We start from the raw sequence: 27,213 nt of genomic DNA, 5'->3' as shown, positions 1-27,213 counted from the left end.
CAGATGTCAATGGACTTTAATAAGATTAGAGCGAAAATTAGTAATGAAAATATAGACTTATTCTCTGTATTTTTCAAATTTGTAATTAAGTGTCATTTTTATTTATGAGACTTATTCTTGTATTTCATAAACATATTTGATCTCGATTAATATATTATTATGTAAAAAAAAATATATATATAATTTTGAATATGTTAAGATTAATTAGCTACCAAATTATATTAATTTATTTGAAAAATTTTAGGTTTAGTGGCGTAAGTATAAAATTTAAACTTATTAAACATAATTTTGTAATTTAATCTAAAATCATATTATCTCACTTGTGAATTGTTACAAAAATCTAAGATTAAAATTAAATTGATTTAGAATATGAAGACAAGAATAAACGACATATATATATATATATATATATATATATATATATATAATTGAAACGTAGAGAGTTGTTGATTGAACTACGCCTCATTGAAGGGACTGTGTGTGTGTTTCGGATGCAAATTGTTTAGCGAAACAACCGCGGGTGTTTGAAGGTAAGAGTTATATGAATTTCTTCAGATCGAACCTCCTTGCTTCTGCATTTAAATCATCTCTGATTCACAAACCCACCTTCAAACCCACCATTGATCTTTCAATTTTGGAGTTTCATATGAAGCAATGTCAGAACATCAAGCAATTCGATCAAGTTCTCTCTCAGATGCTTCTAACTGGGTTAATAAGAGACACTTACGCCGCAAGCAGACTAATCAAGTTCTCAACGGATTTTCCCTTCACTCACATCGATTACACTCTCCGAATCTTCAACCTGATTGAGAACACGAATTGCTTCATGTGGAATATGATGATGAGAGCTTATATTCAAAGAAACTCGCCGCATTTTGCTTTGAATCTTTACAAATCGATGCTGTTCAAGTATCTGGAGGCTGATAATTACACTTACCCGCTTCTGATTCAGGCTTGTTCAATCCGTCGGTCAGAAGGTGAAGGAAAACAGGTACATAATCATGTTATGAAGCTGGGTTTTGATTCAGATGTTTATGTTCAAAATACTTTGATTAATTTTTTTTCTGTTTGCTCGAATATGAGTGATGCCCGCCGGGTGTTTGATGAAAGTTCTGTTTTGGATTCTGTGTCATGGAATTCAATTTTGTCTGGGTATGTTCAAGTAGGGAATGTAGAGGAGGCTAAGTATATGTATGATCAAATGCCAGAGAAGAGTATAATTGCTTCGAATTCTATGATTGTTTTGTTTGGCAACAAAGGACTAGTGGTTGAAGCGTGTAAACTGTTCGATGAAATGCCTGAGAGAGATATGGTTACATGGAGTGCATTAATTGCTTGCTATGAACAAAATGAGATGTTTGAGGAGGCTATGAGAACATTTGTAGGAATGCATAAAATTGGTGTAATGGTGGATGAAGTTGTAACAGTTAGTGCTCTTTCTGCTTGTGCAAACTTACTGATTGTCAATATGGGGAAATTGATCCACAGCTTGGCCTTGAAAATTGGAATTGAATCTTATATAAACCTTCAAAATGCTTTGATTCATATGTACTCCAAATTCGGGGATATAATGGAGGCACGAAAACTATTCGATGAAGCCTACTTGCTAGACTTGATATCTTGGAACTCTATGATCTCGGGGTATTTGAAATGTGGTTTAGTTGAGAATGCCAAAGCCATATTTGATTCCATGCCCAAGAAGGATGTTGTGTCATGGAGTTCTATGATATCAGGCTATGCACAACATGACCTTTTTTATGAGACTCTCACACTTTTTCAGGAAATGCAAATGAACGGCTTCAAACCAGACGAGACCACGTTAGTAAGTGTGATATCTGCGTGCACTCGCTTGGCTGCCCTCGAGCAAGGAAAGTGGGTTCATGCTTATATAAAAAAGAACGGCCTCACTGTTAATGTTATTCTAGGTACAACTCTCATAGACATGTATATGAAGTGTGGATGTGCTGAAAGTGCCTTGGAGGTTTTCGACGGGATGGTTGAGAAAGGGGTTTCGACTTGGAATGCTCTAATTCTTGGGTTAGCTATGAACGGGTCGGTAGAAAGCTCGCTTGAGATGTTTTCTAATATGAAAAAAGGTCATGTAGCACCTAATGAGATAACATTTGTGGGAGTACTTGGTGCTTGTCGACACATGGGTTTAGTAGATGAAGGGCGGCATCATTTTCATTCAATGATTTATGATCATAAGATAAGACCCAATGTTAAACACTATGGGTGCATGGTTGATCTTCTAGGGCGTGCAGGTAAGCTTCAAGAAGCCGAGGAGCTTCTCAATCGTATGCCGATGACACCAGATGTTGCTACTTGGGGTGCCTTACTTGGGGCATGTAAGAAACATGGTGATAGTGAACTGGGAAGAAGGGTTGGGAGGAAGCTAATTGAACTTCAACCTGATCATGATGGGTTCCACGTGTTGTTATCGAACATATGTGCTTCGAAAGGGAAATGGGACGATGTTCTTGAGATTAGGGGCATGATGACAAAACATAGAGTTTTGAAGACTCCTGGTTGTAGCATGATTGAAGCAAATGGAGTCGTTCACGAGTTTCTGGCTGGAGATAAAACGCACCCCGACATGGATGCAATTGAGGACATGTTAGGTCAAATGGCTATGAAATTAAAGCTGGAAGGTTATACACCTGATACAAATGAGGTTTTGCTTGATGTTGATGAAGAAGAGAAGGAGAGTACTCTGTTTAGACATAGTGAGAAGCTAGCCATTGCATTTGGCCTTATTAATATTAGTCCACCAACACCAATCAGGATAATTAAAAACTTGAGGATTTGTAATGACTGTCACACTGCTGCAAAACTAATCTCCAAGGCTTTTTGTCGTCAAATTGTGCTGAGAGATCGACATCGCTTTCATCACTTTGAACATGGAATTTGTTCGTGCAAGGATTACTGGTAGCTCATGAGGATTCGTTATATACTTAAACAACTTGATTCTTTGAAATTATTTTGGCAGCACTTCTCTTGATTTTCACTGGACTGGTAACTCATTTGTCTCTTTGAGGTCTTGCAAGCCGCAGCTCACGAAGATCGTTTCGTTTCATATTTCCAAAGAGGGTGACTAGTTTGCTACAAACTCTACCAGGATGGTTATTGGTTCAAAGGCTGCAGCATGATTAGGACATAACGGGCAAGGATCGGCTGAAAATGACCGCCTTGAGGTATGCTTCTGCCTCGTTTATAATAAAATATGAGAGCCTGTAGAGACATAATATGGAGTACGAGTCTTACAAGATAATTGTAACGGTTCAAGCCCACCGCTAGCAGATATTGTTCTCTTCGGGGTTTTTCTTTCAAGTTTTCCCTCAAGGTTTTTGAAACGAAGTCTACTAAGAAGAGGTTTCCGCACCCTTATAAAGAATGTTTCCTTCTCTTCCCCAACCGATGTGGGATCTCACAATCCACGCCCCTTCGGGGCCAGTGAGTCAATTGTGAGATCCCACATCGGTTGGGGAGGAGAACGAAGCATTTTTTATAAGAATATGGAAACCTCTCTCTAATAGATGCGTTTTAATGAGGAGAAGTCTAAAAAAGACAATATTTGCTAGCAGTGGACTTGGGCCGTTACCATCCATCTTACTCTAGGGTGTTATTTATTTTTGTTCTTTAGGATTCAGTTCTAGTTTGGAACATCTGTTGTTGGGTTAGTCATACACGACACAAAATCATATTACTAGATTCTTGGTGATCATGAGATATTACTGATATAGGCATTTTAAAAGCGGAATTGCTTTTATTATCAATCTGTAACTAAGTCGAAGTAAATAATTCTTAATCTTCTCTTCTTGGATTTCACATGATGGTTCATAATCTTCTCTTCTTGGATTTCAGACTTAAAGATGATGGTTCTCTACTTCCTGAACATAAACTACCTTCAAGGCTACAAGAGTAGCTTTGGTTGTTTGTTTTCAACCGTAGTTCGTTATTTTGGAACGCATACTCTCTCTCAATAAGGTCAAATTCGACTAAACACAAGACGGGTAATTCAAAGGAACATATGCTTTGAGGATGGATATCGATGTCGTATCCATCATATGCTCGTGTAAGATTGTACATAGTTTAGATTGGGTTGGGTTGGGTTGGGCTAGACTAGGCTGTTGAACTTTTTTGGATTAATTCAAAAGTTGGGTTGGGAGTTGGTTTGGGTTACGGATTTTTTTTTGGATTAATTCAAAATTTCGGATTGAGTTGGGTCAGATTGATTGATCTTTTTAGATTAATTCAAAAGTTCGGGTTGGTGGGCTAGTTTGATTGATGACTCTATTTCCAGGTTGAGTTTTAGGAGTTAAAAAAGTTAATTTTTTAAAAAGATTTATTTATTCACCGTTTATAATTATTTAATACAACTTTAGATAAAATAAATTAAAAATTTACCCACATAAATCAATTTATAATCATTAAAAATAAATCATCAAATTAAACAAACTAATTAGAACGTTCATCTTGTTTTTCTATCATAAATTAACTTAATTTTGGAGATAGGGAGCTATACTCACCTTGTAAATAAGTTTAAAAATTGTTTACATCGAGCCGCGTTAAGTCGGAGGAGTCAGCGTCCGCATGTGCGACACGTGTCGTTGTGTGAGAGGAAAAGCGTGTCGGGTGGCGTTCCGGGTCACGTTATCGGGAAAGCGTGTCGTTAGGCTGGGCCGCGAGGGAACGCGCGTTGGGCCGGGGCGATCGAATGGAGCAGAAAAGGAGTTGGCACCTGCATGAGGCGCCATCTGTCACCCTATGGAGGCGACGCGTCGCGGAATTCGGATCAACACACCAGGCATACGTCGACACGTGTTTGTGGCATGAGCGACCGGGCTTACGGGCCACGCCTGGCCGGTTTCCCATTAGGTTGTGTATGGGTTGACCGACCCGAACCCAAGATCCACGGTTTCACGTTATTATTTATTTATTTACTATGATTATTTTTTTTGTGAATTCGTACATGAGTAACAAACAAGATTACAGAATTTACGAAGAACACTATATGCAGAGTGCATTATTTAATATTAGTAACATTTACAGAGCTACCAGAGAGTGAGAATAGTCTCACATTTTTAGTACAAAAAATGAGTTAGTACCAAATCAACATGAATTCCAATGTCGGAGGAGGATTAGAAGTTACCCGTCCTCAACCATTGCTCGATATCGTTGCATTCATCAAATTCATCGTTCATCAGATTTGCGTAAAGAGCCATGTAGTTCTCATCCTCGTCCTCTAACAGATATTCAAGATTCTCAAAATTACACCCAATTTCATCCTCATCAGGGTTAGGGTTAGGGCTATTCAACGAGTCAGTGGACTCCAATTCAACCAATGACAGCACTGGAGTACTCGAATCCCCTCCCATTTGAACAACATTTTCGTACTCCTCACAGGAAAACATTCCGAACAGGTTCTCGTTATCAGCGTCCATGAAATCAATCATTCTACCAGCAGCTTCGATTCTCGAATCCAATCCATTCATGAACTCTCTCAATTGCTGTTCCGATAAACAATCAAGCCGCTCATCCCAGTCAGGCCACATGATTTTCCCAACCTTCTCGCGATGCTTACACATCTCTGTTACCAATTTTCTCTTCCGATCCGAGAAGTAATCACTCAAATCGAAACACTTCCGTTTCTGCAAATTACAGTTTCCGTTCTTGTAGGCATGAATCATATGTTCAACCTCGCTGCGATTCGAAGGCCAAGTGTGAAATTCCACAGAGGAAAGCGACGGATCTTCATCAGGCGCAAAGCCAGGGCCATTGATGAGAACACATGTTCTTACGTCGCAAAGCGTGGAAAGCTCGTAAGCCTTCTTCATCAAACTGTTCTTCCTCTGCTTGAACGTGGAGCATCGAGATTTGCGGTTCCTAATCAGATTGAAGCTCAATTTTCCTCTAACCATGGCTGCGAATTCCGGGAGAAGAGCAGAGAGAGATGAATGTGGTTTGTTAGTTTACTTGGCGCTCAAGACAGTGAGAGACAGAGGAGGCATTTAAAGGCAATGGGATCAGCGGGAGCGGAAGATCCAACGGTCCAGAAAATATTTGCTCCCAAATACTCGCGTCGTTCATTAATGATTTATGTTTTCCTTTTTTAACCTCTACACTAAAATGGAAATCATCAGGACATCACTTCCTTAAGTGTTTTTTTTTTTTTTTTTTTTTTTTTTTTTTTTTTTTTTTTTTTTTTTTTTTTTTTTTTTTTTTTTTTTTTTTTTTTTTTTTTTTTTTTTTTTTTTTTTTTTTTTTTTTTTTTTTTTTTTTTTTTTTTTTTTTTTTTTTTTTTTTTTTTTTTTTTTCAATTTATTTGATTTTTTTAAATTTTATTTTAACCATTTCAATTTATTTGTATTCTTATTTTTGAAATTCAAAAAAAAAAAAAAATTGACCAACCATGAATCGACTTGAATTAGGGTGGGTGAGCTGTAATACTATTTTCCAGTTTAACCCGATCAAAAAACTGTCAACTTGTTTTAGGTTTTTCAAAAATTTAAGACAATCCAAACTGAAAAAAATATAACCCAACACAATTCAATCCAAATGGTTCAATACCTCGAAAAAATTGGACTATATATTTTAGTGTATCTTTTCCACGGAATATTACTCATTCATTTATAGGAGATTGTTCTTATTTTTTTGTTCTATATTTATCAATTTTAATAGCCTAAAGTTAGTGAGATACGTTATACTATGCATTACTTAAAATACTTATATAAATTAATTGAATTATTTGTCTAAAGACCCTAATTTGGACGTAACACGTAATAACTCAAAGTTTGAAGGGTAGTTTTGTCATTTCGTCTTTGGAATCAAAGGGGCTTAGGGACCTTATAAATAGAGGTGATGTGATATGAGAAAAACACAAGTAGAGAAAAAAGTGGTTGGCTTGGGAACGGCGTCGTTTTGGTGCTCATCAAAAGCATGAATGAAAACTTAGCTTCCCTTTGTTGCCTGTGGGTAAGGAGGAGCCTCTAAAGATTCGAGTCTCTTTTAGCTCAAGTGGAAGCTAGTGCTTCAAGTTTTAGCTCTTGACCCATTTTCCACCGCTTTCGGTTACTATCAGAGTACAAAGATCTGAATTTTCGATCTAAAGGTACATGTCGATTAACGTTGAGCTAAATCTATTTTAATTTTGAGTAGTTCGATATTTGTTTAAAAGGTTTTACATAAAAAAAAATTATAAAAAAATGATTTTTATTAGATTTTTAGCATTTTTTTAGAAACATTGATTAATTAAGAGATCATTTTTAAATTTTGGTATGGAGGAATAATTAATTTCTTCGATTTATTTAATTTAAGGTTAAAATTGAGTCACTAAAGTATCCATTTAATATTAAAAAAAAATAATTTTTTAATATTAAAAATAATTTTAAAATATATAGAAATGGGAGTGGAAGGTACTTAAAGTAAATTACTAAATAATTAACTATCCAGTCAAAGTCAAATGGTCAAAGAAAAAAGGATTCAAATAAGGGAATTTGTTACATTACAGGGTAAAAAAGAGGATTAAAATAAGGAAATCTATTATATTAAACGGTAAAATAAATAAATAAATAAATAAAATAGGTAAAACAGGATCAAAATAAGGAAATTTATTACAACTACGAGTTAATAAACATTTTAGTGAAATGGTTAAAAAAGAAAAACATAAATCATTAATGAAAGAATTCCAAGTATTTGGGAGAAAATATTTTCTAGAATGTTTTAACCTCTTTCTTGAAATCACCAGTAGAATGATTGATTTTATGGATATTGATTACGAGAATTTGTTTGGCAGGTTTTCTTGTGAGGAGCATGAAAATCTTATTCAAATAGGAGGGGATTCGAGTCGTCTAATACTGCCATTAGTCGAATTGGATTTTTTTGACTCGTTGAACGACCCTAACCCTAATCAAGATGAAATTGAGTTTAATTTTGAGCATCTTCAATTTTTGTCCGAGGACGACGATAAGAATTACATGTCTCATTATGCAAATCTGATGAACGTTGAATTCGATAAATACAACAATATCGAACACTTGGTAACTTCTAATTTGATCTTAATTTTCTAATTTGACGCGGGGAAAATAAATTTATTATTTTTTTAAAAGTCTCGTGAAATAATAAATTTTGGGATGAAGTTTACTGTCCCATTTAATTTGACTTTTCTATAATCTTTTTAACGATATTCAAATTCAAAACTTGCACGTGATTAAATGATCACGATTTAAAATGAGAATAATAAATTATAATAACAAAACAACTTTAATAAATAATTGATAGTTTAATTTTTATATTTAATATTATATAACCGCTCGTAAGCAAAAAGGTCCTATGGTCTAGTGGTTAGGACATTATACTCGGGATCTAGTAACCAAATTCGGAACTTATTTTCATTCCTTTTCCTTTTATCTATCTATTTATTTATTTTGTAACTAATTTTTTTTTTCCTTTTTCCTTTATCTATCTATTTATTTATTTGGTAACTTCTTTTTTTCTTTTTCCTTTATCTAACTATTTATTTTTTTATCTATTTTTTTCCTTTTTTTTTTCCTTTATCTATCTATTTATTTTTCTTTTTCCTTTAGTCATCTATTTATTTATTTTTAATCTATTTTTTCCTTTTCCTTTATTTATCTATTTATTTATTTTTATCTATTTTTTCCTTTTCCTTTAGTTATCTATTTTTTTTAATCTATTTTTTCCTTTTCCTTTATTTATCTATTTATTTTTTAAAAATTGAATTACAATCTATAAACAAAATTCAAATCAACTATCATTTACTGATTTAGGTTATTTGAGTAAATTAATTAAATACACAATAAAAAAAAAAGGTCCTATAGTCTAGTGGTTAGGACATTGGACTCTGAATCCAGTAACCCGAGTTCAAATCTCGGTGGGACCTCCTTTTTTACAACAAAATTACAACTTATAAAGAATTTAATTCAAATTAATTTTAATTTATAAGATAGGATATTACACAATTATTACAAACAACTGTAAAGCAATATAATAACATAAAAATAAAAAAATAAAAAATAAGTAGGCAAAAAGATAAACTTTCATGATTTCAAACCCCTTTTTCTCTATATTTTCCATATGGTGCCTCTCTTACTTATGACCCAATCCCTCTTCGGCTTTGCTTTGTGGAAAGAAAAGCCAAACCAAAAATGGGAGCTCTTCATTACCTTTCCAACTTTTGCACTGTCTCATCAACTACAACAAGAAGCAAACACAAGCCTATGCAGGTACCAACAATTTGTTCACAATTTCCCCCATCTTTTATGTCTTTTTAATTCATGTTACGTGTTTTTTTAGACGGTCGAGATCAAAGTGAAGATGGATTGTGATGGATGTGAAAGAAGAGTTAGAAACGCCGTCACTTCCATGAAAGGTCAGATCATTTTGTCTCCCTGATCAAGTTCTTTCAACATGATGTTGCCTCGGTTCTTAAAAGGGTATCTTTCTGTGAGATTCCACATCGATCGGATACTGAATCTCAAAGTGGGTGGATTGTGAGATCCCATTTTGGTTGGAGTGGAGAACAAAACATTCTTTAAAAGGGTGTGGAAACCTCTCCCTAAGACACATGTTTTAAATATCTTGGAGTGGAAGCTCAAAGACTGTTCTTTGTTCTCTGTTTGCAACCGTTGAAGATATGAAGTTGAAATATGACCCGAACATTGACCGATGTAGGAGTGACGACAGTGGAGGTGATGAGGAAGCAACATAGGGTGAGGGTTAGTGGGTATGTTGATGCAAAGAAAGTGCTTAAGAGAGTAAAAAGCACAGGAAAAAGAGCTGAATTTTGGCCTTACATTCCACAGCATCTTGTTCATTACCCTTATGCCTCAGGAGCTTATGATAAGAAGGCTCCTGCTGGGTTTGTTAGGAATGTTGTGCAAGCTTTTCCAACAGCACATGAAGACAACTATGTCTCTGTTTTTAGTGATGACAATGTCAATGCTTGTTCGGTCATGTAGTTTTCGTTCTCCCGCACGTGCTCTCTCTCTCGTTTTTGGTCAAGTAAAGACTAGAGATTTGAACTTCAAGAAGGACGCGCTGAAGAAATCAACTCGGAGGAGGGTTCTTCGTTTGAGTTGTGTCGTTGTCGACGATGAAACCCTTTCTTTTTTATCTCTCGTGTAAAATTGTATTGTATGGAATAACGTAAAACGATGTTTTTAATGTTCTATTGTATTCCGACTCTAAATTTAAAAATTTTAATGACTATGTTTATATTAAAAAACAAAACTTTCATTTCTTCTTATAAATTCATTATTATTATTATTATTATTTTTTTTTGTTAAATTAAAATGTTCATGATATAAAATAAAACCCGCAACCTTGAGGTTATCCTGCACTTGAAAGAAGAAGTAGAAAAAAGAATAAATATAGTGATAATTTTATTCTTCGATCACCGTATTATAAATTATATGTTACTATAATAATATTTTATATTCAATACGTAATTACAAGTAGTTTTATGGTTTCTAAATGTATAATTTCAAACATCTTTTGAACACGTGTTTAAAATATATAATTTTAAACCTTCATATCTATTAAAAATACATAAGGTTTAAAATTACATATATTTTTTTTTTAATTTTTTAAAGTTAATTAAGCCTCTAAATTTAAAATTTAGAGTTCTAGATTTTTTCAACCTAATAAATAAACTTAACGCTAAATTTATAATTTCATTTTCAAAAAATTAGTAAATAATTATTTTAAAATTTTTAAAGAAGTTAAAATCTATTATTTAAATATATTCACGACATTTTACGGTTTATTTTGTATGTTTCATAATTTTTTTTATATAATATACTACATTCACCTCTTATGTCGATATCAAAATTCATGGGTATATAAAAAATGCGACAAAAATTTAATATCTTAAATTTTCCAATATATTAAAGAAAAAAAGGTGTTAGATTCTTCCTTTCAATGGGTTTGATTTAAAATATTAGTTAGAAGCAAACCATAAAAAGATATTAAAAAGATGAATAATTGTGATGAATTTCATATTTAGTTTGGGAATGTTTGAAAATAATTCCCACCCATGATTCAAGGCCCAAAATTATGTAATTATTTCCAAAAAGATTCATTATTGTAAAAAAGAAAAAGACATAAAATAAAAATAAACCATTTTTATGTTCTAATAATGCACTACGTGACAATGAATGTGCCTCATTTTTCAACCATACTTCCTCATCTTCTGGCTTTATAATACTTAGTGGAATAACCTATATCTATTCCCCTTTTTGTATTTATTAAATTCCCGGGTGTTTGACCTATTGTGATGCTCTTATAAATGATGGATACATAAACGAAACGTGTAACAATCCATGTCTAAGATGACCCTGACATTCTTCTATGACATGATCATGTTATCTACTTCTCGCTTTTTAAAAGTGAAACACTATCTCCACAAACAACAGGAATCTTTTCAATCCCAAGAAATTTCTAGAAGGTCATTTAACAAATAATAAATCTTTTTAAAATCTTTTTTAGTTATTATATTCTCATTCAAATGCTGTATTAATTCATTCATGTATACCTTTGTGTCCAAAACCAGACTATATCCAAATGAGAATGATAGTTAAAAAATACAGAATAAGATGCACATTTCTTTTTTCTAACTCACTTAAAAACTCTACGATTAAACATTCTTGACTTGAAGCAATTCTTTATTAGGTGAAGGACGTGAGTAAGATTAAAGTATGCTACATGAACTTATGTTGATCTGTCCAGACCGTCTTTAAATAAGGTCAATATTTTTAGGATTCACATATTTTTAAGTTTTAAAGTTGAATTAAATAAAATTTTATTTTATGCATAATAGATTAATTAAATTTTAAATTTTTTTGGAATTAAAAATTCTAATGAAAGTTGAAAATTTTGTTAGTAATTACATATTAAATTGGAAAATTAAATAGATATTTTGGTCCAACTTTTGCATGATAAAAGAAATGTCCTTGGGATTCTAACCCACAAAGTTTTATTTTAATTTTAATTTTAATTTTTTATTCTTAGTGACAATGCACCAAATAAAAGTATGATTTTCAAAATGTTTGTTTTAATTAAATGAATATATGTGGTCCCTTTTCATCTCAAAAGAAAAAAAGGTTGAGTTGGGTTAAGTTTAGTTTTCTAAGAACTGAATAGGTTGGGTCGGGTTCGAGTTTGATATGCATAAGGTGGATTTGACTATCCGAACAGAAAATAAATATAAAAAATTTTAGGGTTGTCTTATTGTTTGTTATCGTGTCCCCTTCACTGAATCGCAAGCCTTATTTTCTCTTCTACCTTCCGTTTTTAAGTCAAACATACTGATAAGGAATCAATACAAGGGAAGTAAAATTCGAATTACTTTATCAAATATTTCAAGGCAAAAACATTTGTCTAAAATTCGAATCACTCCACAAACAAGATTAATCATGTTGAACTTAAATGATCCTACCTGCAACCTAAATTACATAGAATTTCAAAGAAATTTAACCATTGGCTAAAAAAAAGCACGAATGCTTCTTTTCCTGCATTTTCCAAATCTACTTACAAATACAACATACATGGTTTTATATAGCCTCAAAATGAAAATACAACATACATAGTTTTATATAGCCTCAAAATGAAACTATTAAAAACAAGAGTTAGTAATATTCATACTTTATGGTTATAATTAACTACTCGGGAAGGGTAACCTAAAATAAATAAGGTTTTAAAATATATTAATAAAATACAATAACTCTAAATTTAACCCACCAAAAAATTTATAACAATAAAACTTAATTCTTGTTTAATGTGTCATAAACTCAAATATTATTTTAATAACTTTAACAACATTTTCTTCACATCTTCAATTAATTATATGGTATGATTGATGTCTCTCGGTTCATATCACAAACAAACTCAATTAAAACTTTCCCTCAGTAAATCAATTTTATCTTAATTTTACAATTAGATACAAACTCAACAAAAGAAGAGGAAATTAAAAACTATATATATCGAAGTTAAAAATTCAAATGAAAAAAATGAATTCTCATTTCTACCCATGAAACGAAGTGAGAAGGAAAAAGAGTTGAATGGTTCCCGAAGCCGTTGAGAAAATCCCACATTCGAGATAGAAAATGAACATTTGTAGGCTCCGTTCCCGCCTTGTTCTTCTTCAATCTGTTCTGCATTCATCTTCTTCAAGGCCAGCCCTCTTCTCCCCTAACCTTTTACTCTCAGATTCTTAATCAAATTAAGTCAATTTCATGTTTACTCGCTTCTACTTGCATTTGGATTTTTGTTTCGATATCGAATACAACACTCTTACAGACAACATATATGTATATTTACATCTAACCAATTGTCTTTTCTTCAGATTACAAGCTGTTGTCTCGGATTATAGTGCAAGAATTTCAAAAACTTGGATCGATTATGGGTTTCGGCCAAATTTCCAAGGCAAGTGTTGGGTGGCTTAAAATTTGCGTCTTCGATTTTATACTTTTCTGTAATTGTTGGCTTGATTATGGGGTTGATTGGTGAATGGGGATGGTGTTTGTTATGAAGTTTGGAAGTTATATGTTGATCGCTTGTGGTGGCAATGTTTGGTCATACACTAATTTGTTGTGCGCACCATCTGTTTGTTAAAAGTCCTGAATGAAGCTGCTGTTGGGCACTTACAAAATTTTCATTTCTGGCTTCGGTAGTGTAGGCTTGGTCATTGGAGTTTTGTCTGGTTATTCATGTTGTTACGGATTTCTGCTGTTTCTCTTTATTTGTCTGGGACTTTATATCTTTTGCTCCGCAATGAATGTTGCTTGTGTTTACTTTCTCAGTGAGCGTGTAAAGTAGAATGGTTTACATAATGTCTATTTTCTGTATGCTGGCTGGCCATGATTTTGCATTTTGAGACGAGAATATATATATATGTGATGAAAAATCAAGGTTTTATTGAGAAAAGACAAGCCCAATATGAAACAAGACCTCTTCCATCATCAATCAATATGTAGCTGAAGCAAAAGTCCCAGCAAAACTCACACAATAGCAAAAAGTGATAGCAAATCTTGTGGCTACTTGTACTAAAAACAAGCATTAACAGTAAACTGGCAACTCCATTCAGTATTGGAATGAGAAATATTAGATTGATCGTATTTACTACTCTGAAACCATGTGATATGGGAAGTGAGAGCTTGACCTGTATTTAGTGGGGATGCCATTTAGAAAATTGGCTTTGGTTTGATGCTACAAAGTTCAGAATCAGATACGAGTGTGTGCTGAAATTAAATACACGGCCAACTGGAACACTTGGATTGCAGGCATGTCATTATTTGTAACCGCCCAAGCCCATTGCTAGCGGATATTATCCTCTTTGGGCCATTTCGGGCTTCCTCTCAAAGTTTTTAAAACACGTCTCTTAGGGAGAGGTTTCCTCACCCTTATAAAGAATGATTTGTTCTCCTCTCCAACCGATGTGGGATCTCACGATCTACCCTCCTTCGGGGTTTAGCCTTCTCGCTGACACATCGCCCAGTGTCTGGTTCTAATACCATTTGTAACGGCCTAAACGAGATCTACCCTCCTTCGGGGTTTAGCCTTCTCGCTGACACATCGCCCGGTGTCTGGTTCTAATACCATTTGTAACGGCCTAAACCCACCGCTAGCAGATATTGTCCTCTTTGGACTTTCTTTTTCAGGTTTTCCCTTAAGGTTTTTAAAACGCGTCTGCTAGGGAGAGGTTTCCTCACCTTTATAAAGAATACTGTGTTCTCCTCTCCAATTGACGTGGGATCTCATATTATTACCATGTTTGGATTTGGATGTGCGAAAACAACAGTAACGGAGAGGAAGGTTTAAGTATTTGTCAGAGAAGGATTATGCCTGTTTCTTAATCATTAAATTGTTTGAACGTATATGATTTTACATTCTTCAAACCTTTGTAATTTGCAGTTAAGGATTTGTGCTTCTGATTATGAGCTTCTGCTATTTTCATATATTATGCAGTATCAAGATCATATTCACGTGATGAGCGCAAACATTATGATCTTTTTGGAAAAGTCCGGCCTGGTGATAAGGAATTCAGGAAAGCCTGGGAAAAACAGATGAATAAAGAACAATCTACTTTATGGACAGACAGCGACGATGAGAAAGACGATAAAGAAGCGAAAAAAAACCGCCTCGAAGACGAGATAAGAAAGGTAAGGCAGCAGGCAAAAGAACACTCAGACTTGATTGATGCTGATGATAGTGATGAATTATGGAGTGTTTGGTCAGGAAGCGACGAAGAAAAAACCTTGTGGACTGGTAGTGAAGACGACGACGACGACGATACTCCTACAGAGGCCTACCCGAATGAAAGTAGTGACAAATACATAGATAGAATATTTGAATTCGAGGAAACATCGAAATACCGAACGATTTCGGAGCTATTGAAATCTGAACAGGAACCAGAAGAGTTATCCCCTGGAAAACAAGCCAGGAAAGTAGCAGTGGAGAATGCATTGAAGAAGCTGAAGAAAGGACCGGATGGGCGATATACCAATGTGTGGGAGGTCATGAGTGATATAGACATCTTAATAGGAGCATTCGAAAACATAGTCTCAGGGCCTGAATATGCAGAGCTGAGGCAGGGAGGGGAGAAGAAACTGAATATGCAATTTTTCAAGGACATACAAGCACGCATGAGAGATCCAAATTTCAAATTCTCACAAGAACTGAAGCTGAAACCAAAGAGCAAAATGGTTTCCCAAAAGAAGTGGCAGAAAGCTCAGTCTAGACGAAGGAAAGCACAGAAGCGATGAGTAAGCTTTGTTTTGCTACCCTTTATGACTTCAGAAGTTATCTGCTTATTTATGGATTATAGGCTTAGTGTTCACATGTCTCTGTGATGGCTGCTTGCGTTCATAACTAAAGCACACAACCGCATAGTTTATCAGAATTCTTGTGGGCAGATCCCTCAAATATATTAGGTTCATCTCTATGTTCAGTTCATACATGATGGGTGTTCTTTCAAATTCTTTTAGTTCCTATTCTCACATAATTAGGTTCATCTCTATGTTCCTGCCTTTACACTTTCAAAAATAGCTTTAATAACTTCAGCATTTTAAAAAAGAATTTAAAAAATGCATTTATTGTTAATATATGAAAATGTACCATTTTCTAAATATTTATCAAATATATATATATATATATTTATTGGTTCCAGTATTATTATTATTATTTTAAAATTTTTCATTATCTAACGCAAATCAAGGGGAGCAACTTCCATGATCCGCCATATTCATATATTAAAGTGATCATTCTTTAAAAATTTAGAATAAAATAAAAATAATAAAATAAAAAACGTGTATCCAAGATTTATTTAAATAAATAAATAAAATGTCACATTATCAAACCAATTTCCTAGCTTTTTTTTTTCAATTATTGATATTTTTAATGCATTGTTGGTGATTTGTTTTCTTTTTTTTTTTTTAGAAATATACAATATTACAAGATCCTAAATGAGTCTTATTTAAAAATATATATATTAAATGTGTCAATCATATTTTTAAAATTATGGCATAATACTCTCTATTATTATTTTTTTTAATTTTAATGAAAGATGTTCACTTAATCGGCGTGACTAAGGTATGAAGGGAACTCACCTAAAATGGGGTAGAGGAAGTGATGAGAGATTTTTTTTTTTTTTTTTTTTATTAGCTAAACGAGACAGGGGACAAAGTGGCATTCTCCATCCTCGTCCCCGACCCCAGCACCATCTCAATCTTCACAAAAATGAATAGGAAAAGATTTTTGAGAACTCCTCTAAAATCTCGGCCCTGATTCATAAATAATAAAATAATAATAATAATAATAATAATAAATTGTGAAAATAAGAAATGAAATAGGAGACGAGGATGAAGAAGACTTCATAAAATATTAAAATATACTTATATGTCGAGTAAAATCAACATAAGAAGATTTCAACCGTATTTTTCTTATATGATACGATATATTAAATTTAATATTTTATTTTTTAATACACGCAATGAAAACATATTTATATTTATATATATTTATTTTGTTTCCACAAGTGTTTATGGAAAATATTTGTTATATTTTTATAAGTCTCATTTAATAATTATTTAATTTCTTTATTTTTTATTTTAAAAAATAAAAAATTCTCAAATTATCGGATAAAGATTATTCCACCATTAATGTTCCGTTGATAAAAATTATATCCAAATATATTTCCATTACAATTTTTATCTTATAAATTTATTTATTACCATTAATAGAATAAAATTTTAAAACTTCCTACACAAATGGAAGAAAATAAACAACAAAACACCTTCAATTTCATTTTAAATTCTTTCTATTCAACACCTTACTTTAAACTCTTCATTTCTTCCCAAAAATACTTTAATTAAACAAAAATTCTATATTTATAAAATCTTAAAAGATTTCAAAATCATATCCTAAAATCATCAAAAATACGTCGTTATCACGTTATATAAACTCAAACAAGTTGAAATCAAAGCAAAGTTAGCTTTGTCTCAACCATGAATACGAAACTCTGTTGCATATTCTTCTTTGTTTTCGTGCTTTTTAGATTGATCAACGCAAAGCAAAGTCAGATCGACTCAATCGATCTATCCTACGGTTTCGATTTCTCGAAGATTAAGTTCGATATCGAAGGACTGAGTAGAGATGCATTTGCAAATGGATTTGTGTTTGGAACGGCAACTTCGGCTTACCAAGTAGAAGGAATGGCTAACAAAGAGGGTCGAGGACAAAGTATTTGGGATCCTTTCGTTAAAATCCCAGGTTTCATAACATGTTTCCAACTATTTATTTTTTCTAAGGTTATTTCCCCTAATTTCTTTATAATTTTGAATTTAAATAGGAAATATTGCTGGCAACGCCACAGGAGACGTTGCAGTAGATCAATATCACAAATATAAGGTTCGTAATCTTTGAAAATTTAAGATCTCGTTTCATTACCCTCTTTTTTTTTCTATCTACTAATATCTTTTAGAACGAACATGTTTTTCAATTTTCAGGAAGACGTTGATATTATGAAAAGAATGAACTTCGATGCATATCGGTTTTCGATCTCGTGGCCGAGGATATTCCCAAGTGATTACCTAAAATTATTGATTGATTTAGTTTTTTTTTTTAATTATTAAATTCACATTTAATTATATATATATATTTTTTCTTTTATTTTTGCATAGATGGAACTGGTGAAGTAAATTGGAAAGGTGTTGCTTATTACAACAGATTGATTAATTATATGATTGACAAAGGTAATTATTTTATTTTAAATTTGGAATAATAGGTTTTTTTAAAAAAATTCTTATATAATTACTGTTATAATTTCATTTTTTTTAATTATTTCTTTTATTATTATGGTTATATTATTTTCATAATGTACAAGGTATTACTCCATATGCAAATCTATACCACTATGATCTTCCATTGGCACTTCAAGAGAGATATGGAGGCCTATTGGGGAACCAAATTGTGTAAGTTTGATCAAATTATTTGCAAAAATAATAATAATTAAATTAAATTATACACGTACCGTGAACTTTTAAGTTTATTTCAATTATGCCCTCGAATTTTGAAACGAGTTTTTTTAAACGAAAAGGTTAAATTACACCAAAATACCCTGAATTTTGATGTTATGTTTCAATTATGTTCATGAAAAGTTTCATTTTCAAAGTTAAAATAAGATGAAAATAGGTCTTGATGCGTGAAAATTGAAAGCATACGGCCTTTTCTTTTTCAGTCTAAGAGGTATCTAAAATGAATCTTATTTTGTATGAAATGTAGGAAGGATTTTGCAAATTTTGCCGAATTTTGTTTTGATCACTTTGGAGATAGAGTGAAGAATTGGATGACATTCAACGAACCAAGAGTGATAGCGGCATTAGGGTTCGACAATGGCATAAACCCTCCTTGCAGGTGTTCTAAAGAGTATGGAAATTGCACGGAAGGAAACTCTGGCACTGAACCTTACATTGCAGCCCACCACATCATTCTCGCTCATGCTGCAGCTGTGAATATATATCGAACCAATTTTCAAGTAAACAACTTTTTAACTCAACATCACTTTATTAGGTTCTATGTCGTTTAAGTTCTTACGTTTCCAAACATATTTTCTCGTACCATATATGAAATTGAAACTTTAGAATTCTATTACACATAAAATTCAATTTTAGACCTAATAGATCAATTGACTAAGTATAAAATTACAAGTTTCATGACTTGTAAGACACTTTTAAATTTAGAGAATCGTAAGATTTGAGACACATTAATCCATTTGTACTCGTTCTAAAGTATGTGAACCATTTTCAGAAAGCACAAGGAGGCCAAATAGGGATTCTATTGGATTTTGTGCACTACGAGCCTCTTACGAGGGGAAAAAAGGACAATTATGCAGCACAAAGAGCAAGAGATTTCCACCTTGGCTGGTATTATTTGAGGAAATTAAGGTTTGGGGATGAGTTCGAATGGTGATTTTTTAACAAGTTTTTTTGTTTTTTGGATGTGGGTTTAGGTTTTTGCATCCAATTACGTATGGAAAATATCCAAGAACAATGCAAGCAATAGTGAAAGAAAGGCTACCAAAGTTCAGTGAAGAAGAGGTTGGTTTGGTGAAGGGATCCATAGACTTTTTGGGTATCAACCATTACACAAGCTTCTATATGTTCAACCCAGATTGGCCTCATCCTTCTGCCCCTGGCTATCAGAATGATTGGCATGCTGGCTTTGCTTGTAATATCCCCTCTCTCTCTCAAAAACCAAGACTTTTGAAAAAAAAAGAAAAAATTACTTCCAATCCAAGCATTTTCCGAGTTCATTTGGGCAGAATTGTAACGTTTTTTTTATTTGAATGGTAACTTTTTTTGAAACCCAAACATCGTTTTAAACCCAACCCAACCTGACCATAAAGTTTTTGAATTCGATTGTTCGAGTTGTTTATTTAATTTTCTTTTAATAAAGATAAAATGTTAATTCGTAAAACATTTATATATTTATTTTAAAATATTTAGTTAAAATTACCGTTCAATTTCAATATATATTTTTAAAAATTACCTTTAATTCAGTATAATAAGGAAAATTATATTTTATTTAAATTAATAATAAATCAAAGATAATTTGATTCAACCTAATTAATTTTAAGGAAATTCATGAACCAACTTAATCGGTAAAGTTTTCGTTTATTTGAACTCAACCTAACTAAATAAATTCATAACCTTACCATTTAGGTTGAGTTGGGTTGATCAAGTTTTTAAGGTCATTGGATTTTTTGAACACTCCTAAGAACTCCTAAGAACGTTCTACTTTATTAGTAAATTTTGCATTCTTTCTCTACTAATTTCCTTCTTTTTCTTTCACTCTCTACCTATTGGTTTACACAAACAGTTGAGAAGAATGGAGTACCAATTGGTCCACGGGTAACCCATTATTTTGAATGAACAGTTATTAATTTGCTTTGTTTAATTGCTCCTTTTTTTTATTAAGTGCTTAAAGTTTTGCTAATTATGATCAATTTCAGTCCCATAGTTTTTGGCTCTACCAAGTTCCATGGGGAATGTACAAAGTCTTGATGTATGTCAAAGAGCGCTATGGAAACCCTAATGTTATTGTTTCGGAGAACGGTAAGAATCGAGTACATATTCAATTATCAAAAATACGTTGCTTTGAGTTATACACCTAACGTTTAAAAGTTTCATAAAGTTTGTTCCAAAATAATTTTGGTAGGCTTTTGCATCTCCAAATATACTTATCATATTGTTTAGATTTGTTTATTAAGCGATATAGCTTTTTCGGTTCATAAATTTGATGACAAGTCTTCCAAGAAACTTTATAAAGTTTAAGAGTATAATTGGAATCAAAGTCATTTGATTTACTTTTTGTGACAATTATTTTTGAAATCGACAGGTAGGGATACACCCGACATCCAACTCCCCGAAGCACTTTTTGATTTAGAGAGAATTGAGTACTTCAAGACGTACTTGCAAAATATGAAAAGAGCCATTGACGAAGGCGCCAATGTAACGGGTTACTTCGCTTGGTCATTGCTAGATAACTTTGAATGGCTATCAGGGTACACTTCCAGATTTGGCATTGTGTATGTTGACTACAAAAATGACCTTAAGAGGTACCCTAAGATGTCGGCTCATTGGTTCAAGCAAATGCTTCAGAGGAAGAAATGAAATTAGAATTGGGGTTTTGGGCATTTCTTTTGAAGTTCAATTCACAGGCCATTTCGTTTCTACCTTTCGTGTAATAATAAGAAAGATTTGTCTAATCGAAAGCATTTTCTATACGGGTTTCGTTTAGATCTTCCCCTCAAAATCTTTTCTTGTGATTTACTTGGTTCAAATCGTGAGCTATTCTATCTAGTTATGTTTTGATCTCGAACTACGAGGTTCCTCTTTTTTCATAACATACTAATCTTTGTGAAAAAAGAGAATAATAATGTACAAAGACCGACTACAACTTAACCCGAAAAGGTAGTGGAAGATCAAATAAAAGATATCACGGTTTAAATGAAATGCAACAAGGAGAAATGTTGCCCGCAAATAATGCAAATCTTTTGAGGATTTTCGATGTGGTGTAGAAGAAACTTCCTGTCATGTTCTAGTGGATGCAAAGAACACAAAAAACATCTATATAATGATTTAGACGCAAGCAATATACGAAGTGATAGTGTCATCGTATTGCCAATGACAAGCTCCGTTGGAGTCTTAAGTCAAATGAAGCCCAAAAGTTGGGTTTCTTTTGAGAGTTTCAACAGGCTAGATGAGATATGTAAAAGTCAAATGTTCCCTAATCTAGACGGAAATTTGAGAGTTACAAGAGAACAAGCGGTCAAACCTACGAACACTAATGCTAGTGAAGGCCATTATTATGCATAAAATTAAACATAAATGACAAAGAGACTACAAAGGAGCCCCAAGGAGCACGAGATAGGCCCAAACCAGGAGGCTTTTTGTAATAGCCCAAAAAAAAAAATAATAAAATCATAAATAAATAAACAAATAAAAAAATTATAAAAAAAATTAAATAACAATAACAATAATAAATAAACAAAAAAAAAAAAAACAACATTTTCCCCTTCTCCACTTACCTCTCATCCCTCCTCACAATTATCTATTCTCAACTCATCCCCAACGGCAAAAAGAAACAAAAAAAACAACAATAATATGAGAAGATTAGATTCAATAAAATTTTAGTTAGCGATCTATCAACAGAATGATTATAGCCAAAAATTTAAAATTGGCCAGTAATATCTGTTTGTACAATTGAAAATCTATGTACAGAATTGTTAAATTTTGGTCTAACAGTAATTCTTGCTCTGGCCCATCTAACTTAGAGAAATAATGGTGTAGGGTTCAAACTTGAAACTAATGTCATGAGCTCATATAGGTTGACTTGGTTTTCAAAGGACGGAATCGAACTTTCATTAAAGATAAATTTGTGACGACTTAAGCTAGCCAGGTAAGTGACCTTACTATCGGTATGGTTATCTTTGATATTGACACGTGCCTCGTGGTTCGACACGTGTCATATGTATTGATATGTGCGAATTGTTTGTGGTACGATATGCTTCTTATATGTTATGTATATGTTAGAATATGTGAATTGTATGATAATAATAACTATATGTTATGCTTGAGATATGATACAAGAAGAATGCACAAAACGTAATGTAACGATAGGAGTAAAATACGTTCATGAAACATTAAGGTTAGGTTACATACTAGAGTGATATGGATAAGAGAGATTGATGAAAGTATACGTTAGATTACGGGTAGAAAGAGATAGGTTTGTGATAGATTGATAAAATGATAGTGTTAAGATTGATAGAACGATAGAGTTATGATACGTTCTTGTGATGATATGACTGAAGTACGTTCACGTAACGATATGTTTGTGATAGGTATAAGAATGTTAAAGCTATGATAAGTTAGAGAACGATATGACTACGAAGTGTTTACGTTATGACTTGTTAGTGGGGTTGTATTAAAGGATAATGAAAATGAAAAAGTTTCGAGACCTCATACATTATGTGTGCTCATGCATTTGGGGGACACCCCCATCCCATACCCCTATCCCATCACGAGGGTACGGACGCATACATCCAATGACAGGACAACGATCGTTATGCTTTGCATAGCACTGCCGTGACAGTTACTAGTTCTAACGGGTTCCGGCATAAGGGGCTTCCAGAGTATGACCACCAGATAAGGAAAGTGGCCTAGCAGTGTGCGAACTAGCTGGTGAGCCCATACTCTCACGTATGGGCTGTATGTAGAGTATATGGTACACGTCCAAAATTACTCGTTAGAACAGCACTGTAGAGAAAACAAAACGAAAAATAGGTCCCATCATTTCATTGCATGTGATTATTGCATTTAACCTCAATAGTGGGTCACTTACTAAGTATTTCTTTAAATACTCAAATCATGTGCTACTACATTTTTCAAGTTAAGGCAAGGCATTCCTGTACGGCTGACGACGGCATCGCAACTCGAGACCATGGCACATGCATAGGATAGTGGTATTTGTTAAACTTAGGCTAGACTAAGATATTTTTTAACTTAAACTCTTATTCATTTTATTTAATATTTTGTTGTGTCGTTTTAAATATGTTTTCGAAACACGTAAGTCTATGGCTGTGTTTTAAGATAAAGGTTATGTTTTATGAAATTTTATTGAAGTCTTCCACATTCAATATTTATGGTACGTGTATACAGTTGCGACCTTAAATTAAGTAGATTATTTCGGGTCGTTACACTTTTTGTGACCGAAGGTCCAATTGGGGTTGGGTATCTAAGTTTATAAGCTCAATTATCGAGGAAAATGATCAATCCCTTATTTGGTCTAGTCATTGGTCTAAACGACTTGAACAGTTCTAACTCGAAGCCTAAGGTCTCGAGTACAACATCATAAGTAGAGTAAACTGAAAACCTTAGATCAAATGCATGTCAATAAAAAAGAGGCTCAAATACAATGAATGCTACCTAAATCCTAATTCTATGATAATACAAACCTTACTTAACTTAGAGATATTAGAGTGTGCTTGACAGCAACGGACTGGTAGAGTCTCTTTGTTGTTTGGATCCATACAAACGCTCTAAAATTAAATTTGTACATAAACTTTTTTATTTTACCATTTATATAGTTTAGGCATCACACATTTTAAAGGGAAGCAAGCTTCGTTCTTCCATTATTGTTTAAATTGTCACAAAGAGAATTAATTAGGTTAATTTACAATTTTAAATTTCTTACAAAATCAACCAGATCCAAACAAATTAGGTTTTCATTCAAATGGAAGAAAAACAACTCATTGCAAGAACTAGTTTGAAATAATTCCAAATAATTCAAATATCTTTGGAGATATGATTATGAAAGCTCTAACTAGAAAACATCCTATACAAAAAGAAAGATATATTAAACTATTTAATCTTTCAAAATTAAATTCATAAAATGTTTTGTTATTCACTTCCTATCAATATTTTGAAAAACGAACTAAAAAATTATTTTTTATTTCTAAAATTAGGCTAAAAATTCAAACCTTTATATGTAAAAGAAAAAGAAAAAAAAAAGATTACTAAGGTTAAAAAAAAATTGTGGGAGAAAACAAGCATAAATTTCAAAAATAAAAACGAAAAACGAAAAAGACAATTATCACTTCGATCCTAAACCATTTCAAAAATAAAAAAGAAAAAACGAAAAAAGAAAATTTAGAATCCAAAATATAATAGAATTTCATGAACCCAATTCATCCAGAACAAAGTGGATAACCAAATATATCGAGGCTCCCTCGTAAGAACTAACTAGGGCTGTAAGAAATGGCAAAAGAAATCTAGAGGTATCTATATGTACACAGAATTTCAGGTTTGATTAAACAACCTATGAGTCTAATTTAACTGTTCTCTACAAGAGATGAGAATGTCCTTTGCTTCCCCTTCTGTTTTTTTTCTTTAAAAAAAAAAAAGAAAGGGAAAAGTAACTCCTCCATGGTCTGATTCACAGAAAAGGATCTCTAGAAGTTCAGTAGAATAGTGAGGCAAGGTTCGTAGGCTAGATAAATATTATAACCCTTAATGTTTAGATTTGTAAAAGCCAACTACTCTTCTAGATTTGTGTCAAACCCACCATATATCCACAAATTTTAACATTCATCATAAAGCATAAGAAGCTAAATTGAGAGAAAAAAAAAACCTAAACATTATAGACTAAAATATATACCTTGAGACCTCATGACGACTCAGAATCATCCAGCCTCTAATCTACAACTACAGGAGCAAACTGCAAAAGTAAATAGACATATATGTGAGAGATATTGATATGAACCAAGGGACATCAATCATACAATATGTTTCAATGAAGATGTGAAGAAAATATTGTTGAAATTATATATTTCAATTCATGCCGCATTGAAGAAGAATAAAGTTTTATGTGATAAATTTTGGGAGGATTACAATAACATTAATGTATTTTAAGAGTTTTTATTTGCTTTAGATTACAATTACATAATGGTTAATTATGACCATTAAGTATGAATGTAACCTCTTGTAATGTCTTGAGTAGTTTCATTTTGAAGCTATATAAAGCCATGTATATTGTATTTGTAAGCATACTTGGAAAATATATAATAAAACGAGCATTTGTGCTTTCTTTAGCTAATGACTAAGTTTATTTGCAATTCTATATAGTTTAGGTTGCATGTAGAATCATTCAAGCTCGACATGATCAATCTTGCTTGTAGAGTGATTCGAATCTCAAACAAGTGTTTGAGATATTTGATCAACAAGAATCATTCAAGCTAGACATAATCGATCTTGCTTGTGGAGTGATTTGAATCTCAAACAATGTTTTTGCCTTGAGATATTCGATCAACAAGGTAATTTGAATCTTACTCCCCTTGTGGTGGTTACTTATCTTATCTGATATATATATATATATAGAGGGAGAGAGAGAGAGATTATAGCAATGTAAACATTGACTGACCTCATCATCTTCATCGAAAGAAATTCCATCAATTGCAGCGTTGTTTTGGAATTTCCAGTCCAGGCTGTTCTCTAGCAGTTCCTTGAGTTTCCTTGTCTGTGGCGGAGGAATTTAGTGCATTAATTAAGCCTTTTCCATGATTATTAAAGCACCATGGGAGTCACAAAGTAGTAGATAGAGGTACAAAAACTCCAGCATAGAAATTCAAAGAGAATAATATAATTTCTAGGGATAATTAATTCTGCTTTTTATGCTTTTTGTCTTTCATTTTATATTCCCAGTGAAGCTTGTACTTTTGAACATTAGTAGCTTTTCAAGAAACAGCCACCTCCCTCATAAATAGGATGCCTTCTTAAACCCTCAATTTTCCAACTCCTTTACAAAAACTTCTAAAACACTTTCCAGATAGAATGATCTTTTCTCTTATTCCCCTACGGATAAATTCTTTGTTCAAAATAATCAACCAAAAAACCGTAAAGTTATGACTATCAAATGTATCTTCCTTGACTATGTATCAAATATAAAAGGGTGCAAATGTCAGCAATCCAAGGAAAACTAATGATGGACCTTCTTTGCCAGAAATCGATGAAACCTTTAACTATGTCAAAGATTGTACTGTATGATCCTTTCATCCAAAACTCTAGTATCATTGACCAGCACTCTTCAAGAGTCGAATAAAGATATTCATAGTCTATACTAGAAGGAAAAAGAACATGGTGTCCCCTAACACTCCTGACTGAAGATGAACACGTGTCCTTGAACAAACTCCCACGAAAACATTCGAACTTTGAGCAATTTCCTTCCTCTAGAAGAAGGCCAAGCAGCCCACTCTAAACACCAACTTAAATAAGATTTTCGTTTTGATAATCGAATCGACCAAACTCATTTGCACAGGATAATGAAGCAAATCCACACAAAGAACTTTTGAACCAACGAAAATGAGATTAAAAAAGGGGGGGAACAGCAGCTTGTTGGCCATGTCTACAATAAAGAAAATACCCTTCTTGACCCCCAGGTACAAAAGCATCAATGGTTGACACAACTCCTTAGATCCAGAACCAAAAGCTGAAAAACTGATGTACTAGATGATGACTATAAGAAGAACCGGTTGAAGGCTAAGGAAGAAACGATATTGAATCTGTTCTCAGATGAAAATTAGATGAGGACTCTGAAGTAAGAATCCAGGGAAAAAAGCAGAACTTTTTTTTTTTTTTTTTT

General features: G+C 32.9%; 6 protein-coding genes and 1 non-coding gene across 8 annotated transcripts in view; 5 read left to right on the top strand and 2 right to left on the bottom strand.

The window, feature by feature from the left end:
- The first annotated feature begins 452 nt into the window (after positions 1 to 452).
- LOC111482218 (pentatricopeptide repeat-containing protein At1g08070, chloroplastic-like) lies at positions 453 to 4,182 on the top strand. Its single transcript, XM_023127906.1, has 2 exons — positions 453 to 3,194; positions 3,865 to 4,182. Exon 1 carries the CDS (start codon positions 542 to 544, stop codon positions 2,930 to 2,932), a length of 2,391 nt encoding a protein of 796 aa, XP_022983674.1. The 5' UTR covers positions 453 to 541; the 3' UTR covers positions 2,933 to 3,194; positions 3,865 to 4,182.
- Positions 4,183 to 5,097: 915 nt separating this feature from the next.
- On the bottom strand, positions 5,098 to 6,040 carry LOC111482037 (agamous-like MADS-box protein AGL14). The gene has a single exon (XM_023127662.1). It carries the CDS (start codon positions 5,919 to 5,921, stop codon positions 5,142 to 5,144), a length of 780 nt encoding a protein of 259 aa, XP_022983430.1. The 5' UTR covers positions 5,922 to 6,040; the 3' UTR covers positions 5,098 to 5,141.
- A 2,790-nt stretch (positions 6,041 to 8,830) lies between these two features.
- TRNAQ-CUG lies at positions 8,831 to 8,902 on the top strand. Its single transcript has one exon. It is a non-coding gene; the product is annotated as a tRNA-Gln (tRNA).
- A 196-nt stretch (positions 8,903 to 9,098) lies between these two features.
- LOC111481898 (heavy metal-associated isoprenylated plant protein 21-like) lies at positions 9,099 to 10,197 on the top strand. The gene is made up of 3 exons (XM_023127497.1): positions 9,099 to 9,245; positions 9,316 to 9,391; positions 9,694 to 10,197. Exons 1-3 carry the CDS (start codon positions 9,168 to 9,170, stop codon positions 9,978 to 9,980), a joined length of 441 nt encoding a protein of 146 aa, XP_022983265.1. The 5' UTR covers positions 9,099 to 9,167; the 3' UTR covers positions 9,981 to 10,197.
- A 2,857-nt stretch (positions 10,198 to 13,054) lies between these two features.
- LOC111481894 lies at positions 13,055 to 15,960 on the top strand. The gene is made up of 3 exons (XM_023127492.1): positions 13,055 to 13,192; positions 13,364 to 13,443; positions 14,986 to 15,960. The coding sequence occupies exons 1-3, from the start codon at positions 13,125 to 13,127 to the stop codon at positions 15,780 to 15,782; spliced, it is 945 nt and encodes a 314-aa protein (XP_022983260.1). The 5' UTR covers positions 13,055 to 13,124; the 3' UTR covers positions 15,783 to 15,960.
- Positions 15,961 to 17,522: 1,562 nt separating this feature from the next.
- LOC111482003 (beta-glucosidase 44-like) lies at positions 17,523 to 21,195 on the top strand. Its single transcript, XM_023127629.1, has 11 exons — positions 17,523 to 17,787; positions 17,867 to 17,925; positions 18,024 to 18,099; positions 18,198 to 18,269; positions 18,401 to 18,488; positions 18,799 to 19,051; positions 19,324 to 19,439; positions 19,526 to 19,743; positions 20,395 to 20,426; positions 20,528 to 20,630; positions 20,914 to 21,195. The coding sequence occupies exons 1-11, from the start codon at positions 17,523 to 17,525 to the stop codon at positions 21,186 to 21,188; spliced, it is 1,557 nt and encodes a 518-aa protein (XP_022983397.1). The 3' UTR covers positions 21,189 to 21,195.
- A 1,934-nt stretch (positions 21,196 to 23,129) lies between these two features.
- LOC111481964 (protein AAR2 homolog) overlaps positions 23,130 to 27,213 on the bottom strand; it is a 21,457-nt gene continuing 17,373 nt past the window's right edge. Inside the window, exons 13-15 of one of the 2 annotated variants that reach the window (XM_023127589.1) lie at positions 25,996 to 26,091; positions 25,234 to 25,293; positions 23,130 to 23,333 (exon numbers count right to left, since the gene is read on the bottom strand). In XM_023127589.1, the coding sequence (XP_022983357.1) occupies positions 25,270 to 25,293; positions 25,996 to 26,091 (120 nt within the window). In that variant the 3' untranslated portion in view covers positions 23,130 to 23,333; positions 25,234 to 25,269. Of the gene's footprint in view, positions 23,334 to 25,061; positions 25,294 to 25,995; positions 26,092 to 27,213 lie in introns of those variants that run through there. The other variant, XM_023127588.1, reaches the window with a different exon arrangement.

This window comes from Cucurbita maxima, unplaced genomic scaffold (assembly GCF_002738345.1).
Source record: "Cucurbita maxima cultivar Rimu unplaced genomic scaffold, Cmax_1.0 Cma_Scf00007, whole genome shotgun sequence".
In the NCBI taxonomy this organism is placed as follows: Eukaryota; Viridiplantae; Streptophyta; class Magnoliopsida; order Cucurbitales; family Cucurbitaceae; genus Cucurbita; species Cucurbita maxima.
Note: the sequence above shows the minus strand (reverse complement) of the source record. Positions and strands in the feature narration are given on the sequence as shown.

What these genes read in the sequence shown, in the direction of transcription:
- LOC111482218 (XM_023127906.1), top strand. Translation starts at nt 542, where the DNA reads ATGAATTTCTTCAGATCGAACCTCCTTGCTTCTGCATTTAAATCATCT.
- LOC111482037 (XM_023127662.1), bottom strand. Translation starts at nt 5,921, where the DNA reads ATGGTTAGAGGAAAATTGAGCTTCAATCTGATTAGGAACCGCAAATCT.
- LOC111481898 (XM_023127497.1), top strand. Translation starts at nt 9,168, where the DNA reads ATGGGAGCTCTTCATTACCTTTCCAACTTTTGCACTGTCTCATCAACT. An exon ending in GCAAACACAAGCCTATGCAG is followed by an intron (nt 9,246 to 9,315) that starts GTACCAACAATT and finishes GTGTTTTTTTAG; the next exon opens with ACGGTCGAGATCAAAGTGAA. An exon ending in CGCCGTCACTTCCATGAAAG is followed by an intron (nt 9,392 to 9,693) that starts GTCAGATCATTT and finishes TGACCGATGTAG; the next exon opens with GAGTGACGACAGTGGAGGTG.
- LOC111481894 (XM_023127492.1), top strand. Translation starts at nt 13,125, where the DNA reads ATGAACATTTGTAGGCTCCGTTCCCGCCTTGTTCTTCTTCAATCTGTT. An exon ending in CTGCATTCATCTTCTTCAAG is followed by an intron (nt 13,193 to 13,363) that starts GCCAGCCCTCTT and finishes TCTTTTCTTCAG; the next exon opens with ATTACAAGCTGTTGTCTCGG. An exon ending in GTTTCGGCCAAATTTCCAAG is followed by an intron (nt 13,444 to 14,985) that starts GCAAGTGTTGGG and finishes TATATTATGCAG; the next exon opens with TATCAAGATCATATTCACGT.
- LOC111482003 (XM_023127629.1), top strand. Translation starts at nt 17,523, where the DNA reads ATGAATACGAAACTCTGTTGCATATTCTTCTTTGTTTTCGTGCTTTTT. An exon ending in TCCTTTCGTTAAAATCCCAG is followed by an intron (nt 17,788 to 17,866) that starts GTTTCATAACAT and finishes GAATTTAAATAG; the next exon opens with GAAATATTGCTGGCAACGCC. An exon ending in AGAGATTTCCACCTTGGCTG is followed by an intron (nt 19,440 to 19,525) that starts GTATTATTTGAG and finishes ATGTGGGTTTAG; the next exon opens with GTTTTTGCATCCAATTACGT.